Source organism: Episyrphus balteatus, chromosome 3 (genome assembly GCF_945859705.1).
Source record: "Episyrphus balteatus chromosome 3, idEpiBalt1.1, whole genome shotgun sequence".
Taxonomy (NCBI): domain Eukaryota; kingdom Metazoa; phylum Arthropoda; class Insecta; order Diptera; family Syrphidae; genus Episyrphus; species Episyrphus balteatus.
The window spans coordinates 24,279,055-24,297,126 of NC_079136.1; the positions used below are offsets into that span (position 1 = coordinate 24,279,055).

The 18,072-nt window shown below is 29.8% G+C and overlaps 1 protein-coding gene across 4 annotated transcripts; it reads right to left on the reverse strand.

The window, feature by feature from the left end:
* Nucleotides 1-795: 795 nt before the first annotated feature.
* Nucleotides 796-13,694, reverse strand: LOC129913012 (V-type proton ATPase 116 kDa subunit a 1). 4 transcript variants are annotated; one of them, XM_055991331.1, is made up of 11 exons: nt 13,492-13,694; nt 13,252-13,428; nt 13,053-13,181; nt 8,091-8,188; nt 5,450-5,494; nt 3,397-3,523; nt 2,173-3,331; nt 1,893-2,110; nt 1,296-1,524; nt 1,063-1,234; nt 796-988 (listed from the first exon to the last, which is right to left on the reverse strand). In XM_055991331.1, exons 1-11 carry the CDS (start codon nt 13,606-13,608, stop codon nt 886-888), a joined length of 2,574 nt encoding a protein of 857 aa, XP_055847306.1. In that variant the 5' UTR covers nt 13,609-13,694; the 3' UTR covers nt 796-885. The 4 variants fall into 4 exon arrangements, with proteins under 4 accessions (XP_055847306.1, XP_055847309.1, XP_055847310.1 ...); XM_055991334.1 differs by lacking the exon at nt 5,450-5,494; XM_055991335.1 differs by lacking the exons at nt 5,450-5,494; nt 8,091-8,188 and adding an exon at nt 9,387-9,478.
* Between the last annotated feature and the right edge of the window lie 4,378 nt (nt 13,695-18,072).

Sequence of the window (18,072 nt, forward strand, 5' to 3'; positions counted from 1 at the left end):
GCGCAATAAACAATGTCTATTTGATGAAATGTTCATGGGCAGGTCCAAAAATGGCGAAATCGTTCATATTCAGCCCTATCGGGAATAAAAATTCCTCGGAGTTTTCTTTTTTTTTTTTTTCATTTTTGGAACTTTGCTATCGCGAATCATCTTCGGAAAAAAATTCCCCAGAAAATAGCTATCGTGAATAATTTAACTTTTTCCATATTTGAATGCAAAAATTTCCCCAAGTAATTTGTGAAGTTTTGGTATCCACTCATAGTACTTTATTAAATGCATCTTAGCATAAATCGCTTTGAGGAAATGCAGCATAAAAGATCATATTTATAACTAAATTAGAAGTAATTCACGGTACGATACTAAATAAAAAACCAAGTATTAACCTTAACGGAAAAAAAAACTATTGAATGTTTATTTATTATTAATAAATACATGTATGTTATCGTTACAATTTATTTGCACATTCATCTGAATATTATATGATTAATTTAAGTTCAATACAATTTTTGTTTGTTAAAATTCTTTTGAACAATAAATACACAATCTGAAGTTGTTATGGAATATTATTTTATATAAGTTATTCATTAGAATATGTAAGTTTAAATATTTTCTCTTTTTTAATATGATGAATAAGATACATAAACTGTGCTACATTTAAAACAAAAAAAACAACACTTTTTTTATATACCATAAGTATTTTTTAATGCAAGCTGAATTAAATATATATTTATTTAAATACAATAATTATAGGTGCCCTTTAGCTCGTCATCATCATAAATAATATAATCTCAAATGTTCTTGGGTATTTTGCTATATTATGTTTATATTTTTTATTTGTTTATAATTAATAAATTCTTTTTAAATATTTCTTTAGCTGGTTTAAACTTATTCTTCTGCTGTAACAGCTCCAGTTTCCAAAATAGCCTCGAATGCAAATGGTGTAAAAGCATATCCTTGACCAGCATAGAATTTACTTTGGAATTCAACCCTGAAAATAGAAATAACAAAAAATAATTAGCAACAAATTGAAGATGAGTTTAATTATATAATTATATAATTTACCAATGCAAACGTAGAGTATGCAAGAAAGCTGACAAGCCTTCCATCAAAACCAAAATACCAACAGTAAGAATAGCCCAAAACGAAAATACAATCCACAACATAATACCACCTAACCATCCATCTTGTCGCAATCCAATTGACAAAACCATAGTCCACAAGACTTCAGCAAGTTCTGAAACAATTTAAAGTAATTTAAAAAAATCATCTTAAGAAGATTTTAATGAGTTCCTCACGAGCATGAGCCAATGACAAAGCCCACAAACGAAGATAAGAAGCAGTATGAGAAACAGATCCAAGAACATATTCAATTGTATGGATGCCCTGATGAATGAATATCTCAGACATTTCTTCTTCATCATGACCACCGCCACCACCATGTTGTCCACCTTCAGTATTTGTCATTCCATCAGGATTCATTCCAGCTTCAGCATCACCATTTCCAACTGGATGAATGGGTTGAATCTATAAATTGTATAACCAATTAATATTAAATCATCTCGAAGAAAACAACAATAAAATCTTTTAAAAACTGAATACATCGAAAGTAGCTGATTAAACAATCAAACTAACCTCTTCCTAGTGTTTTTGGAATTGGGAATGTTTTTTGGTGTACACAAATAGATTAAAAAATTAATTAGGAATACGTCTATAACACACGCCAACAAGCATAAAAAGTTTCTTAAAAATTACATTTATGATGACATTATTTTTGATGGGTTAAGCGTGTTGTGGAACTTATTTGAACTTTTTAGTCAAAATAGATTCCAAATAACAGCAAGCGAATGACTACAAATGAGTTTTTTTTAACTGAATAGCAGGAATTTACTTACGTTAGCAAGTTTCCTTTGTTTCATAATGTGCAATGGTTTTCCGAGTAACATGACTGGAACACATCCCAAAGCAATAAGTACCAACAATTTCTCAAAGAATCCTTGTCCAGCATACATGTAAGGGCTGCAACCATCAGTAGGCTCATTTGGAGGCTTAAACAGAACCATATTAATGAATGTAATTAGAATAGATGGAGCACAAGAAGCCGAGTATGGTGCTATAAATAAAATTGAAGGTTAAAATTGGTCTCAAAAACCAAAAAAAGACCATATAACATACCAGGTCTATCAGCAGCATAACGATTCCATTTAATAAACATCAACAAAGCCATATAGAAAAACAAAAACAACAAAAAGATCATCTGTGGAATAAATTCGAATAAAATTGCAATGCGATTCTTGAAGTAACGATGATTATGCCAGCTCATTATGACACCAAAAATCATATGAATCACACCGAAAATAATGGAAATCTTCATTTTGTAAGCATTTTGAAAGATAATTTTGTTAGCACTTGCAATCTGCCATACAGGATCCATGCCAAAGGGATACGGATAACCCTCATAGTCGTCGAATTCTGGATTCAATTGCAATTGTTTGTTTGTCATTACAGTCGATACATTGTATTGAATCTTCCAATGCGATCCAAATATGTTGAGTGATTTTGAAAAAATGTCATTGTAAATAAGTCCAGTGTACATGGAGAAGACACCCATCAAAAAGATTATATAACGTCCGCCAAAGAAGATATTCCAAATTTCATTGTCACTTTTGCTAGCAGCTAGTCCTTTTTCCTTGCGAATCATCCATAAACCAAAGAGTGCCATAATAGCTCCGTGTCCTAAATCGCCAAACATCACGGCGAACAAAAAGGGGAAAGTTATGATTGTGTATGGAGCCGGGTTCATTTCCCGGTAGCTAGCTACACCATACGCATCAATGAGAGCTTGAAAAGCTTTGGTGAATTTATTAGTCCGATTGTAAGTCGGAGGATTCTCAAAGGTTTGCATTCGATTGAGAATCGGTGGTACCGATGAACCCGAGCGTTCCGTACCACGCCGCAATGCCAGTTGGATAGTTTCTATGTCAAGTACTGGCACCCAGCATTCAGCGATCAAACACTTTTGTGTTACATCCAAATTGAAAAGATTCAAAGTATGATAGATGGCTTTGATTTTGCGAACTTTGACAAACCAATTTTTAAGATTCTTAGCAGCAGCAACTAAAACTCGATGACGATGATCTTGGGTTTGACCCAAAACAGTATTGAGATCTTCAATGCGTGTCATAACACCCATGGCCATTTCACGACGATCGGCTGGTGCCTCTGGGCAGGGATAGAGTGTGGCACGGAATCCTTCACAGATTTTTTTCACACGAGTCTTGAGTTGATCTCCTTGGAAAAAGATGATGAACACTGATTTGTATACTTGATCGCCCTGTATAGAAGGAATAAAAGTGGTTTTACAAAATTTAACAAACTAACCAAAAAATTATGACTTACATTAGCAGGATCTTCCAATGGAGATTCAATCATTGCTTGTCGCAAAAATACATTACCACGACATGCACGCCATAACATTCGTTCAAATGCTGGCAAACGTTCTCGAAGAATTACGCCAGCTACGAAGCTATATTTTGAGGAATTGAAAATGTTTTATTAAAAATATGCTCAGGTTAGAAAAGTTTCAAAGTTTGTTATTATTGCACACTCGGACTATCATTATTCACTGGAGATAAAATAATCGAATTCATACTGTGTCATTCGTTAACATAAAAAAGGGTTTTATACATTTTTAAATGCTAATTAATATTACATTTGAGGAATCCGTTTCGATGAACAAAAACAATGGAATAATGTGGACGCCGATTATAAATGGGAAAATCAACAATGAAGATCATTGAAACTTCAAAGACGAGGCATATGAACCGAGGCTGCAGAGTAGTAACAAAAGTGTATCATTCCGACAAAGGTAATTTTAATTTTCTAAAATGGAAAGCTAAAACGATCATCGATCCCAAGAATCTGCAGAAAAGACTCTAGTTGTTAAAAGGCGTCAGCAACATACCGGACAATGATAGCCAAATAATTTGTCATCCTGACCTTCAGGATGTTAAAACAGCGATATACAAACTCAAGTCGAACACTAAAAAGGTGCGAAAGCGGTACGGGTTATTGTATGAAAAAAAACCACGCCTAAAAGTTGACGTTCCGGTTTGGAATTTTTTTTGTTTTTCGGTGTGGTACTTTCTTGGGCCGAAATTTTTAATGCAGAAGGAGATGACATAGTCAGTAGAAAACACTAACTCCAATTTGGTTTCTCCAATTTGGTCGAAAAAAAATTGGTCGGTCAAACAACGCTTTTAAATTTTGTCCGTTTTTTTTCCTTGTGTGATCTTTTAACACTTAGTCAGTTCGAAGAAAGACAAAATTAACAGATTTAGAAAAAATCTCAAGAAATTAAAATATAATCCATCATTTTATAGTCTTTAAATTTAATTATAAATTAGGATAATGGGCCGTACAGAGATCGCTATGTGTGGGATTAGCATTTAAGATCGGTTCTCCTTTCAAAGCCGGGTAGATAGTCACCAACATATTTGATATCATGCAAGAAATAGAATACAAAAGTTAAAGAGTGTTGCATGTGCACATTGGTTTTAAATGTCTGTACAAGTGTACATCACAATGGGAGGGAAAAATTGAACCGTTAAAAGCATTCCACATTCGTGTTGTGTGGCTGAAGAAAAAATCCCTATACTTAGCAGTACGTTCGAAGTTAGGCTCATAGGTAAACTGATGAGCATTCCTGGTGGTGGAAATTTATGATTTCAAATTTAGTTTTGAAATTTTTGTATGAAATTTTTAAATGAACTCATAATTTATCGAAACGGATTCATCTTGAATGCTTGGATATACTGAGAATTCGATTAATGTTAGTACTTATGCTAGCCATTTTTTAATCAGCGAACGACACAGTTTGTTTTCTTTGGGAATATATTTTTAAAAATATTTTTTTTTTTGTAAGATTCAACAAATATTGTTCTTATAAAAAAAATGCACATATTCATTTGTCATATCACACACAATGGTAAAACAAATGAATTCACTATATATTCTACATCACGCATAAAATAACTACAATATTATCTAATTATAAGTTAAAAAAAAAAAAAAAAAATAACTCTAAAAAGCAAAATCAAACAAAAATAAAATAAAATAAAATAAAATAATGAAAAAAATGTAATTCTATTACAAAACGGGCAACATTCAGTTTTAATTCTTATTATATTTAATAATTATTAATTCGATGGATCATGAATAAAGTTTATATTTTGTTTAAAAAAGAATTATTGTATATGAGACAGGGTGTGTGATTTATTTTTGAAGACAAAATACAAAAATGAAACGAGTAAAAAAAGCGCTAGTAGTAATGTAAACAAAGAAAAAACTGAAAAAAAAAAACAAAACAAAATCAATGAAGGCTGATTAACATTAGCAAAAATTTTTAGTTTTTGTCCATTTTTATTTTTTTAGTAATTCTTTTGTTACCAACCATGGTAGATAATCTTCACCACGCTCTTGAGACTTTTCCAGAAAACTAAACAAAATAAAGTAATTAAAGGTAGAAATTTTGTTTCATAAAGAATCCTTTAGCAATATTAATTATGTATTTACAATTTTTTATTTGTTTGTTTATATCACTTTTACAATGTTCATATTATTTACGAACCCTCGCCTCAGTTTGTTTTTAGTATAATTTTTTATTTATTTGTGATGCTTAGTTAAAAAATGTAAAAAAAAAAAAAAACAAATGAAACAAAAATATTTTAGACCCGTTTTACATTGGTTATCTTGAGGGCCATAGATTTTTGGTGAATGCACAAGTTCCTTTTGCATTCGTTAACCAAAAACAAAAAAATTGCTACCTTTTGGATTATTTACTTACTCAAAAATGGTCCTTAGAAAATTCAAAACAAAAACTGTAAATGTTCTAAGCTCCTTTAAAATCGTTTAAAAGGAAAATCAATTTGATTTTTTTTTTTCAAGCTTGTGTTTTTTAGGCCGCTGAACTATTCTAAAGTTTTTTTTTTTTATTGATGTAATTTACTTGAAAAGTGAGCATTTTTCAAAAAAAACACGGCTCATGTAAAATTTAAGGAAAAGACAAATATCAACAATTTTTGTCTTTGAACGTAAGCAAAATCGAATCAATGATTAAAATACATACATACATACATACATAGGTATGTATGTATTTCAAAATAAAACGCGTCTCAGAAATACTTTAAAACTTGTACGAATAAGTGAGATTTAATAAATTTTTTGTCACCTTGTGTTTTTTACTGCTCTTTAACCTAGACAAAAACTCTTCAAAATCTTTTCGAAAAAAAGTAGATGTGGATTGTGAAAAAAATATACTGCGCATATTTTTTTTTTGATATTTTATTTTTAAAGCAAACATTTTTGAATTTTAATTTTTCAAAAAAAAAAAATTGTGTACACATGTACACATGATTAAAGTTATACTCATCACTCACAGAAATTCACTTTTACCAAAACATGCCTCTTTAAACATACATAGAAAGTTCACACCATAACAAACAAAACTATTTTACAATTATGAGAACTAGATGATGTCTACATCACTAGTTGATTCCCTTACAACTATTTTGAAAAATTACAAACGCCGAAAAAGAGGTAGAACTTCAAAAAAAGTTCCAAATTTTTTTGGATATGTCAGATATGTATATGTATACAACAAAAAGGAAAATAATAAAGATTATTGAATTGTGTTTGTAGCGAATTAAACGTAGAATATTAATTGATATTACAGAACTCCAAGAATAGGAGCTAAACGCTGTTTATATTTATAAAAATCAGTACACTTGGGCGTATACTTAATTTTCTTGGCTCAATGATGATCTGGTGTACTTTCTTATTAAAGTTGTAACTGGTACAAACTGCTTGAGGACTTATTCCAGTAGTTAAACAATGTAGTTTTACGATGTAAACTTGGTTGCAAGTAATTGGGAAATTCTAGTAAGTAGAGATTACGGTGAAAAAGGACGTAAAGCAAAAACAACTTGTCTGGGAGGAAAGACTTAAACTGAGCCAGAATTTTATAAATTCTTGTTCCAAAGAGAGTATTTGATTTAGTTCTTGGCAAGGAATCCGAGGTCATACAGTAGTTTGAGTTTTTAATTTACTTTTTAACATTTTCGGGGATATATAATTATGAAACGCCTGAGTTTGTTATTTTTTACATAATTAATTATTACTATTTTTTTACAACGGTTCTCATATTAATTCTTTGGTAAAACTAACTATTACGAAAAATATTTGTTTTCCTTAAAAAATTTTGTTTAAAATCTGTGAAGACGGCATCAGCATTTACGGTTTTTGAATTGGGTTGTACCCATAGCAGTGTTTTATTTTTTTTTATTCTCAAAAACACAAGTACATAATATTTGTTTTGTTTTTTCTTCGAATAAAATCAAAAAATGAGTTACTACTGAGTTATGGAAAACACAGTGCTTATGAAAGGCACTTTAGATTTTCGTTTTCTACTCATCTGTAGGTGAGCTTGGCAAACTTCTCTTTATGCTTAAAAGATAACAAATTATTTTCATCAGATACCAGAAATATTCAGCCGATCACTTTGTATAATTTTTAATACGAATCATCACATTCACCCTTTGTTTTCCGGTGGTTACAATAAGAAACCACCTTTTAAACTTTATTTTTTTTACTTTTTATCCCAATTAAATATATCAGCAATTACCTAGCTCAGAAGTTAACTAATATAATGATATTTACTAGTGCAATGGATATATTTTTTTCTGGCGCGACATTCAAGAAATATTTAAAGTTTTTTCAACGTCTTTTTAATATTTTTGAGAAAAAAATTGCTCCGGGCAACAAAGGGTTAACGCCTATTGGAAAAGTATAGTACATAATCTTGCTGATCAACAAGCATAGTTAAGTTGGTCAACTTTTCTTCTCAAATAAACTACTATAAGCATCACAAATTTAAATTAACTATCTAATATTTTTTTTTCTAAATACATTTTTTTTTGTTTTACCTATTTTCTGATTCTTTTAATATACTATAGAACTTTTTTTAAATTTTAATAAGTTAAAATTAAAATCTTCAACAAAAATTAAGATTCAAAATAAAAACAAAAAATACCTACCCAAGTTGCACAGGACCCATTGAATGTCCAGTTCGTGATTCGTCCGTTATAAGAGCACGAGTCATCGATTCGGTTGTGGTATTAAGACCACCCTCTTGCTATAATAGTTATGATTCATATTTGTTTCATTGCGTATTTTTCTTTTATTTGTTTTTTTTTATACTTTATTATAATCTTTTTTTTGTATTTTATTTTAATCAATCATTAGTAAACAGATACTTGTTTTAGTTAAAGGTTACACGTAGATTTTATTATCATCGCAAAAGTTAATTTTTTTTAAATTCATATGAATGATTTGGATGATATGAAATTAAATTAGAAAGAAAGGAAAACCAAAAGTTTGTTTTTGAAAAGAAATCAAAATAAAAAATTTCTACTTATTTTACTAAACTTTTTTATCGATTCCAAATTTGAATTTTTCTTTACCTTACCCAAAATCAGTTTTATTTTGAAAACAAATTATGTTTTTGTTTTCTCAATTCCCATTAAAAAATTATACACTGTCATTGTCATGCCCACTAAATTAATTTACATCTACATACATACATCTCTGTGATAAAAAAAAGAATTCAAACTAAGCGTGCTTTAGATTTAAAGTGACGAAAAAAAACAGAGAGCAAAGATGAAAGATGATTTTAAAGACAAGTTATCCAAAACACCAATTTTATGAATTCCACCAGTTTTTTGGAAAAATAATTTTGTTTTCTTATTTTGTAATAATTTTTTGTTTCTATGCACCCAATCACCATGCAGCAATTTGTTCACAGATCAATAAAATAAAAAAAATAAACAAAAAAATATGTGCATTTTTAGAACTTATCGCATTTCTTTTTTTGTTTTTCACTTAAAAACGAATATAATTTTTTTTAATTCAATAACAAACATTTAAAACAGCCAGCAAAAAGCTTGCCTTAATCGAGACCGAATAGGACCATACAATACGGTCACAGTCGGTGATTCAGCAGGAGGAAACGATATTCTATCCCAGTGTTTATTTAAGCTTTTCTATATAATTTATGTATAATAATAAAATAAATTATTTTAAAATATAAATTTCGTAAAATATAAAAATTAAAGCTAAAACATTGAACACAGAAAAACAAAAATTAAAAAAAAAATACATATCACGACGATAAAACATTGAAAAGAAACATAGAATTTGACAAATTTTGAAATAAAATTGTTTTTTTTTTCCTCCAGTAAAAATTGATATTTTTTTGCTTTTCTTTTTCGAGAGAAGCCGAATGGCAAAGGGAGTGTGTGTGAGAGAGAGATAGAGAGAGCTTATATATTTACCCAAGTTTAAGATTTTGTCCCGGTTGACTGGCACGCACTCCTTCCTCACCTAAGAGCTGAGCCTGCTCATCCTCATTTTGGTTGTCGGCCATCTGTTGATAGCGTGATTTAGTGAAGGATATTGATGGCACTGCCTGGCAACACAACCGAAACGAAAGGAAAACAAACGAAAGGCAAACGCAAACGGAACGCAACGCAACGCAAGGGATAAACCGAAAAGGAAAACAAAAAAGTATGCGGAAAACTTAACACAACGAAAAATGAACCAACAAAAAAAGAAAATTCTTTGAAGGTAGGCATCTTCTTTAAATTCTTACAATTTTTCTCTTTTGAAAATTTTCTGGAATTTATGGTATATAATTTTAATACTAGTTCTCCATTCGAACCAATACCCACCTTCATTTCAGTACAAAATCATAATAAACATAAAAATAAAGGAAGCGTATTTATGCATACAAAAAAAAAACATCTATATAAAGGACATTAAGTACAATTTATAAAAAAAAAGCCACTAGGAAAAAAAATATAATAAAGCACACTTATTTTCTACTTACATTTAAACTATATGGAGAGGGATATCAACTGTGGTCTCTGAGACACTAATACAACTAAAAAATAAACTTTGTACTTGCATTAAACGAGCAATAGCTGAAGGGTGTAGATTTTAAAACAAAAAATTATATATATTCTAGCAAGCTTATAAAAATAATGTTAATACAAAGCAAGTACGTTTTATAACTACGTTAGTTAAGTTCAAAAGCATGTAATTGTATAAAAATATAAACCTTAAATTATGATGAAGAGCTTAGAGGAGACGTTGAGCACCAAACAAAAAACTTCTGTAAGGTGAGAACATTTAGTGCATTTAAATAATTTTATAAATTTTTAAGTCATCCTCTAAGCGCCTTATATATTTTTAAAAAGCCAAAACTTAATAAATATATGTGTATGTTTTTTGTTTTCTTTGTGAAATGTCTATAAGCCTTAATAAATCATAAATTAAGTATTAATACTCAACAATTCGTAAATTGCAAACCACCATAAATTAGACTGACCATATAGCCTTCATATTAATTAAGAAGTCTATAACCCAACATTAAAATAAAGAAGGTCTGACAACCCAACAGGGAAGATAATTTGTTTAGGGAAATCATTCATTGATGATTAGTCACACAACATAACAACATGGATACAATCGTATTACATCAAGCCCCAATTAAATTCGATTCAAGTTATTCACTATTGAAGGTCCCTGTGCCTAAAAACAACTCACCGAACCAAACTCGAAGAACCAAAAATTCGGATTCTTGTCACCATGAATTACTGGACAGCAAAAAAAATCTACGATTCGACCAGTCTTTGCACAGTCCCCAACAATATTTGTAGAGTTTGGTTCAAAGAAACTATGGCCCAACACTTTGTTAATTTGGAAGTGAGTTGCATGTTTTATTTTTTGTTAAAATCGAGCTAAAATTGGTAAAACTGTGTCTCATCCACAAGAAAAAACGTTCTAAATTGTTGGGTATTTTATGTAATTCTTCAAATAACATAGGCTAAGAGATGTGGGACACGCAGAACGTATAAATACGACCCTGCAACACAACGTATCTTCGTATAAAACCCAGAAGCAAAATAAGACCGGTTGAAGAAGTCGCGTCGAAAACGTGACCGTATTTTAATTGCTCTACGTAACTCAATCGCTATTATCTCGTTTGTCATCATGAAATTCCATACTTTAGGGAGCTAAAATGAAATACTAATTGGGTTTGGTTGAGAAAAATAAAATGGTATCTGCCCAAAATAATTAAAAATATTGCAGTTGGAACTAACGAAGAAGTTAGATTTGCCTGTACATGAACGTACGTGACGACAGTGGAATATACCACAAAATGCCATCGTTGTGGTAAACAATGTTTTTGCACTTTTGGATATTGTTCTTTCATTGAACTGTAAACACATTTGAGGTATCTAATGCTTCTCGGTGGAAAGCCTTGTTTGTTCGAGAGTAATAATGGGCCTCTATTATGACTCGCGAGTCGAACGTTCGACTCAAGTCGAACGATTTGGGAAACAGTCATATCATGGTATTTCGATAGGAAAACTACAAAGAAACTCGTAATGCAGCCAAAATAGAGAAAATGTTGTGTCAGTGAATGAATAACGCTGAATGTGTTATTAAAGGCTCAACAACTTTGATTTGCCGAAGACTTGTAGCGATTCCCAAGTCATAATAGGGCCCATAATTTTCTTCGCATAATTTTAAATAATTTTTTTTAAAAAAGAAACATCGTTGTTGATAAGAAAAATTAAATGTTCTTAATTTCGAACCAGAGGAATTAAGGAGCTAAACAAGTACTACTATTACCTCTGTCGACTTGAGATCGAAATTAGAAACAAAAAAATACTATATTCTATATTTAACTTTTACTCAAAATTGAATTCAAACGATCTTTTACTACGCAGCATAAATTATCATTTTAAACAATTGGTAAACTAAATTAAAAATATCAATGTCTGGATTTAATTTACACTAAGTTTTTGATGCGAAAGAACCTTTTCAAAGTCAGTATAATTTTTAGACACGAACCCTACATTCGAAAAACACACCTGTCTGTATGGTTTGGAGACCCACATGTAGATATCCCGTAAGTCTTATCTAATACTTTTAGCTTATAAGACACATTTCAATTCTATACTTTTAAAACAAGCGTCAATAAACAATACAAATAAATATTTAAAAATTTACGAATTATTGAAGAATTACGAGTAACGTGCTGTTAAATGAGTCCTTTGTGATATCCGTGTTTTATGAAAATAATGTAATAGTTTTTTTTTTATAAATAATTCAAATTTACTTTCAGCATACAAATTTTGTGGCAATTTATTTTTTTTTTTTTTATTCCAAAACATACTTTTAGTTTTTTTTGTTTTTGTTTTAATTTAAAATACACACTTAAAATTATAATTAAAAAAAAAATATTGGTGGGGGAAAAATGCACATACATTTTGTATTTTCTTGTTCATAATAATTTTTTTTTCAATTCTTTTACAAGGAAATTTATTTCGATTTGTGAAATTAGTGTGTTGGAGAGAGATAGAGAGAGAAATTAAAATTAAGATGTAGTTGTTAATGAAAAATTAGAATTGAAAGTGCGAAAGAACACAAACAAACAAATAAAAGAGTTATAAATTCAAATTAACTACTTTCAAACTCATTAGTATTTATATTATTCTCAAAATGGTAAAATATTTAAAAAAAACTTAATTACTAATAATAATAATTATTATTTTATAAGAAAATTAAATTAAATAAAGTTGTGTTGTCGGGGCATTAGTTATTTTATGTACTGTTATTTGTTATTATTTATTAAATTAAAAAAAAAATGCAATGAAATAGCAAATGATCATGCCATTCAAGCATTAAATTTGCAATGATTTAATGTGCATGCAGCATAACTAGTATGCCAAATCACAGAAAATTTATTATTATTCTAAAAAAAATTTAAAAAAAACTAATAAATTATTTTAAACTCGATTATGAAATAATTCAAAACATAAAGAAAATAATGTTTTAAACGTGAAATGTTTAATGGTTTTTTTTAGATTTTTCGAGGACAATTAGATATGATGGAAAAAATGTTTATATAATGTAAAACTGAAACTCACCTCATCGAAAAAGACTTGAGTCTTGCGCAGAATGTGCTTTAACTCAGTTAGTTCAAGAAAGTTACGTTTTAGTGCTTCGGCATTTTGATTAACCTCACGAAGCTCATTCTCGAGTTTCTCAAAAGTTGCCTATAGAAAAGAAGCACATATAAATTATAAATGTGTATAAAAACAAATTGAAAATTATTTATAAATTTACCTCGAGATCAATCATTTCCCTGGGTTGGGGAGCTTCAGGACTATCGCCGGTATCAAGCATTGGAATACCATCTTTTTTAATTTCCTTCTCTAAGTAACGTAATTTTCTTTCCATTTCATCGCAACGACGAACTTCATTAACGAATTTACGTTGAAATGCATTCACATCAGGATTTAACTAAAAAAAAAAAAAAACAAATATTAATTAATCCATTTCTTAATCAATAAGTATTAAATTTACATCTCTAAATTGAACTAATCCAAGTTCACCGAGCTCAGACACACAAGCGTAAGCGGCTTCACTTTGAAGAAAAAGCTGACACAAGGTCATTTCTTCACTTCGGAATAACGACCCCATGATGCTTATCGTTCAATTCCAACTGCCGAATTTAAGACTACACAATTCTTTCAATTCAGATGGATTTAGTTGTGGATTATTGTTATCTGAAAGAATAAATACAAATTCATGTAATAAAATACACAGCAAAAATTATTAATACAACGAAAAAGAAATGGTCTATAATATATTGTTGTTCAAGTGTTACTAAGTTTATATTTTTAAAGTATGTTTCTTGCGATAACAATATCGAAACAAACATCGATCAATTCAGTAACCAGAAGATAACTTTATCAGCTTATTAAATCAACAAATTTAACGCCTAAAAATTGACAAAATTACACACTAACAAAATTTATAAACTTAAATATCAACAAAATGATGTAAAATCGAAATTGACAAATATTTTCATTTAAAATTACACTCTTCTTAAATAAAATAAAACTGTTAATAGAGACAGTTAACGCATTTAGTGTTTAAAAATGTGTTAATTTTGTCACACAAGATGTTGAACAGTTACGTTCCATAAAGACGATAAGAAAGTGCGATTACAATCTGATTTTAATATAATAAATACAGTCAGAGTCAACAAAAAGTCTAAGTTGCTAATACAAACAATAAAACTATATTGTTTTAAAAATCAGTTTAACTGATTAAGGTCCAATTTATTCACACTCCATTAAATTTAAAGTCGCCATTAAAAAAGGGAAATTTTAAAATTTGTATGCGATTTGACAGTTTTATAATTTTTAATGGAGCCTTTAAAAATAATGGAGAGTGAATAAATTGGGCCTAATTGAACTTAAATCAAAAATACTATTAAATACTTAATTCATAGCATTTTTTCATAGATGTATATGTTTTTTCATTGCATTGTTTTGATTATTTATTATAATAAATATGTAAACCTTCATGCAAAATTTGGTAACCCTACCATAACTTTTAAATGTTTTTCGGTAGTAAGTTTGCAACTGTTATAATAATATGGGTTGACAGATGAAAAAGAGGTATAACTTTTTTCAAAGACGTCAGAATGCCTTGATTTTAGATTTTTTGGAATCAGCATTAAAAAATACGACGTCATGTATCATATCATATATATTATTACGGTTGTCGAACACCCTTTTCCGGGACTTACACCGAACAGATTTTAATAAATTATATCTTAAAAAAAGGCGAATTTCTGCCGCCAGAATCTGGCAAAATATAAATATATAAATGTTTATAATTTTTAAGAAATCTTAATTTGTTTAAAAAATAATATTCCAGCCAAAATGAATTTTAAAATGACTTTTTATCACTTTCCAATGAATCTGGAAATGTTTGACATGGCGTGTTCCTGTTCACATTAGGGGTGTTCGTATATCATTAGTTCGTATCATCAGGGGCGTTCATTAGGCGAGTAAATTCTCCGATTTGCTTAAAAATTCTGATGGTTAACATTTTAAGCATTATTATGTACAAACAAATTGCAGATAAGTTTGGACAAAAATATGAAACCTGTCAAATTTTAGAAGTGGGGATGAAATCCTCTCAGAGAAAGAAAAAATTGTGCAAAAGTACGCAAACTCTTTTAGGACAAAATTATCATTTATTAAAAGAAAAAAAGAAGGCACTAGCTTTTGAAAGATTTCAGACTTTTGTCCGAAGAAATTTTTGGGCAGAAATTTGCAAGAAGAGGGGCTCTCTTTTTTGTAAAAAAAAAACTACACAGTTTCAGTCTAATCAAACAGGAATTGGGTTAAAAAAGTTGAAAAAAGGAGAATTATTTCTGTTTTAGGCAGTACCTAAACAGCCCTGTTACATGTAACATTAGTTATACATTTTTATTTCATTTTTGGAACACAAATTAAAAATGCCAACTTTTGAGGTTCTGGGTAGTCAACCTCCGTAAAAAAAAGATCACTCAAAAGTTTTATTTTGTATTTAAGTGCCTTATATCATGTTTTCACTAAAATCCAAATGAGATATTTTCGTAAACTATTTCATTTTGAATGGTTAATGGTTAATGGTTAACCCATAGAATCCGTTCCACCCGTTGTGTCAATCAATCCGTTGAAATTGAAGGATGGGACAGAAAGGGGTGACCCAAAGAATACGTTGCATGACGGATTGCTTTTTGACAGCTCACTTTAAATTCCAAGGTATGTTCGATATTTTCTCGATGAATGTGCACTAAGGAAGTTCTGATGCAAGAAATTGTTAACTATTATCGTTGTTCTTTTTTTTTTTTAATAAAATAAAATACGCTACTAGACTTTATGTATGTTCTTGCTCTTCAGTTAAAAACAATTTTTAATAACAGATTATCATTTGTAGATATGACTTTGGCATAATAAAATTGAACTCTACAACAGAATTTTAGTATTTAATTGATATAATTTATTAGATATATCATTAAATGTTACTTTTATTACATTTTCTTCACAAATAAACAACTAAAGTTCACAATTCATAAAATCAGAAAAGAAAAGAACACAGTTCTTAGCTCTGAAATTCCCCGGTCTGCACTCCGAAACAGAAAATCGAACTGATCTATTGTTGACAACCAATGTCAAAGGATACGACAGATGAAAAAGTAGAAAGTTGGGCTATTTCTTCCGTCGAATTCGTCAAATACAAATAATTGATTTATTTTATTCATTTATCACATAATACGATATTTTGATAGGAATAATTATATTCCACATAGTGTAGTTCCGATAACCAATGAAAGATACAAAATATTTTGCTTATTTTTTACTTTGGTGTACTTAGCGTAGTTCCTTCAACATCAAGTGCGGTCCTACCTTTATTTTAATTATTCTTTCAGATCATTGAACACTTCTACATAAGATGTTTCCAAAATTATTGGAAAGTGGAAGTGTTCATCGCTTTTGACAGGATCTTTGGAATAAGTTCAGTGGGGAACTTCCAACGATTGTCAGTATAAGAAAATAGTCAAAAGAAAACAGAAAAAAAGAAAAAAAAATTTACAGCTATAGCTGGGATGGTGAAGACTGAAGACATAAACAAACAAAAGGAGGCGCGAATTGCGATAGAGTTTTGTGAATTTAGTTCGTGTTTTCCAAAATAAATATGTAAAATTAATTATTTTTTTTTAATTAATCGGAAATAAAAACTTTAAATTTGAAAACAATCGCGAAATATAAAAGTTTTTGTGGTTAAATGATTTCGAACACACAGTGTTTGTTGTAATGTAAGTGTGTGTGACAATATGTTTTTTGTTTACATTTTCCCTGCCGAGATATGTCAAATTAGAAAAGGAAAAGACAAAGATAGTTTTTGGAATTTCCCTTTATGAAAAAAAAACACCGCCAGAAACAAAACAATAACAAACGTTTAATGGCGTTTTTAATTGGCAATCCGGAATTGTTCTTCGATTCAGAATCCCAATTGAACAGTTTTTTTTATTCCGAAGAATCTGAAGTTTAACATGTGCCACATATATGTGTAATCGCGCCAAACTTCATTTGTTTTTGTGCTGCAAACATTTTGTACTGCTAACATTTAAATCTATGAATGTGTGAGTGATTCTGCTTCTGATTCTGTTTTTAAAACCAGAAGAGAAATTCTGTTTTTTTTTCAGAATCAGAACTGTCAGTTTTGATTTTTGGTTTTTTGTGAAATTTTTTGAATCCAAAATGGATGCCATGCTATGGTTTTTGTTTTTTTTTTGTGAAAAAAATTTGTTTGCATCCATCATGGATGTAATGGCCTTCCACTGCGGAGTTAATACTAAAAAAACAAAAGCGACTTTTCTGACAGACAGCTGCCAAAGTTTATGTACAGTGGTGCCAAATATTTGCATGGATTTCAAAAATCAATATAGATAAACAAAAAAACACACCTATGGTTTTTTTTCAAGATTTTTTGTAAGTACCTACATATATGTATGAACATATTCCGTAGGAACATTTCATCTTCCATTTGCCAGGAAAAGTCTGGGAAGTGTACCTATGTATGTGCATATATAGTATATACATACATAATGTACATAAGAAAAAAGCCGGAATATTTGAAGGCTCCAGGGGAAAAACAGCACAAGTCCATTCCAACTCATTTCGAGAAAAATGCGTTTTTAAATTTTGTTCTCCATACAACTTAGTACTTAGCACACAATTTATTTATTTTTTCAGCAAGGCTTAAATTTGTTTTATAAAAGTAAGGATGCCATCAGATAGTGGTCAGTAAATACTACAAGACCTCATCATTCGTTTATTTTTGACAAAAAGTGGACATGTGCCGTTTTTCCCCTGGACCCTTCATTTGCTCTTTGCGTGCTATAGGGGCGTAAGTGTTGCACCCCTATTACGATTGTCAACTATCAATTCTTTGCCCCTGGGTAAAAAGGACTTACATAAATGATAGTTTACCAGAAAATCCGATTGAAGTTGAAAATCGATGAATTTTTGAGCATTGATCCCCTTATTTTTATAAGAAAGAGTTACTCTAAATTTATGTTTTTGATACCAAATAAAAGAG

What these genes read in the sequence shown, in the direction of transcription:
- LOC129913012 (XM_055991331.1), bottom strand. Translation starts at nt 13,608, where the DNA reads ATGGGGTCGTTATTCCGAAGTGAAGAAATGACCTTGTGTCAGCTTTTT. An exon ending in GATTAGTTCAATTTAGAGAT is followed by an intron (nt 13,429 to 13,491) that starts GTAAATTTAATA and finishes TTTTTTTTTTAG; the next exon opens with TTAAATCCTGATGTGAATGC. An exon ending in GGTGAAGATTATCTACCATG is followed by an intron (nt 3,524 to 5,449) that starts GTTGGTAACAAA and finishes CTCAAAATATAG; the next exon opens with CTTCGTAGCTGGCGTAATTC.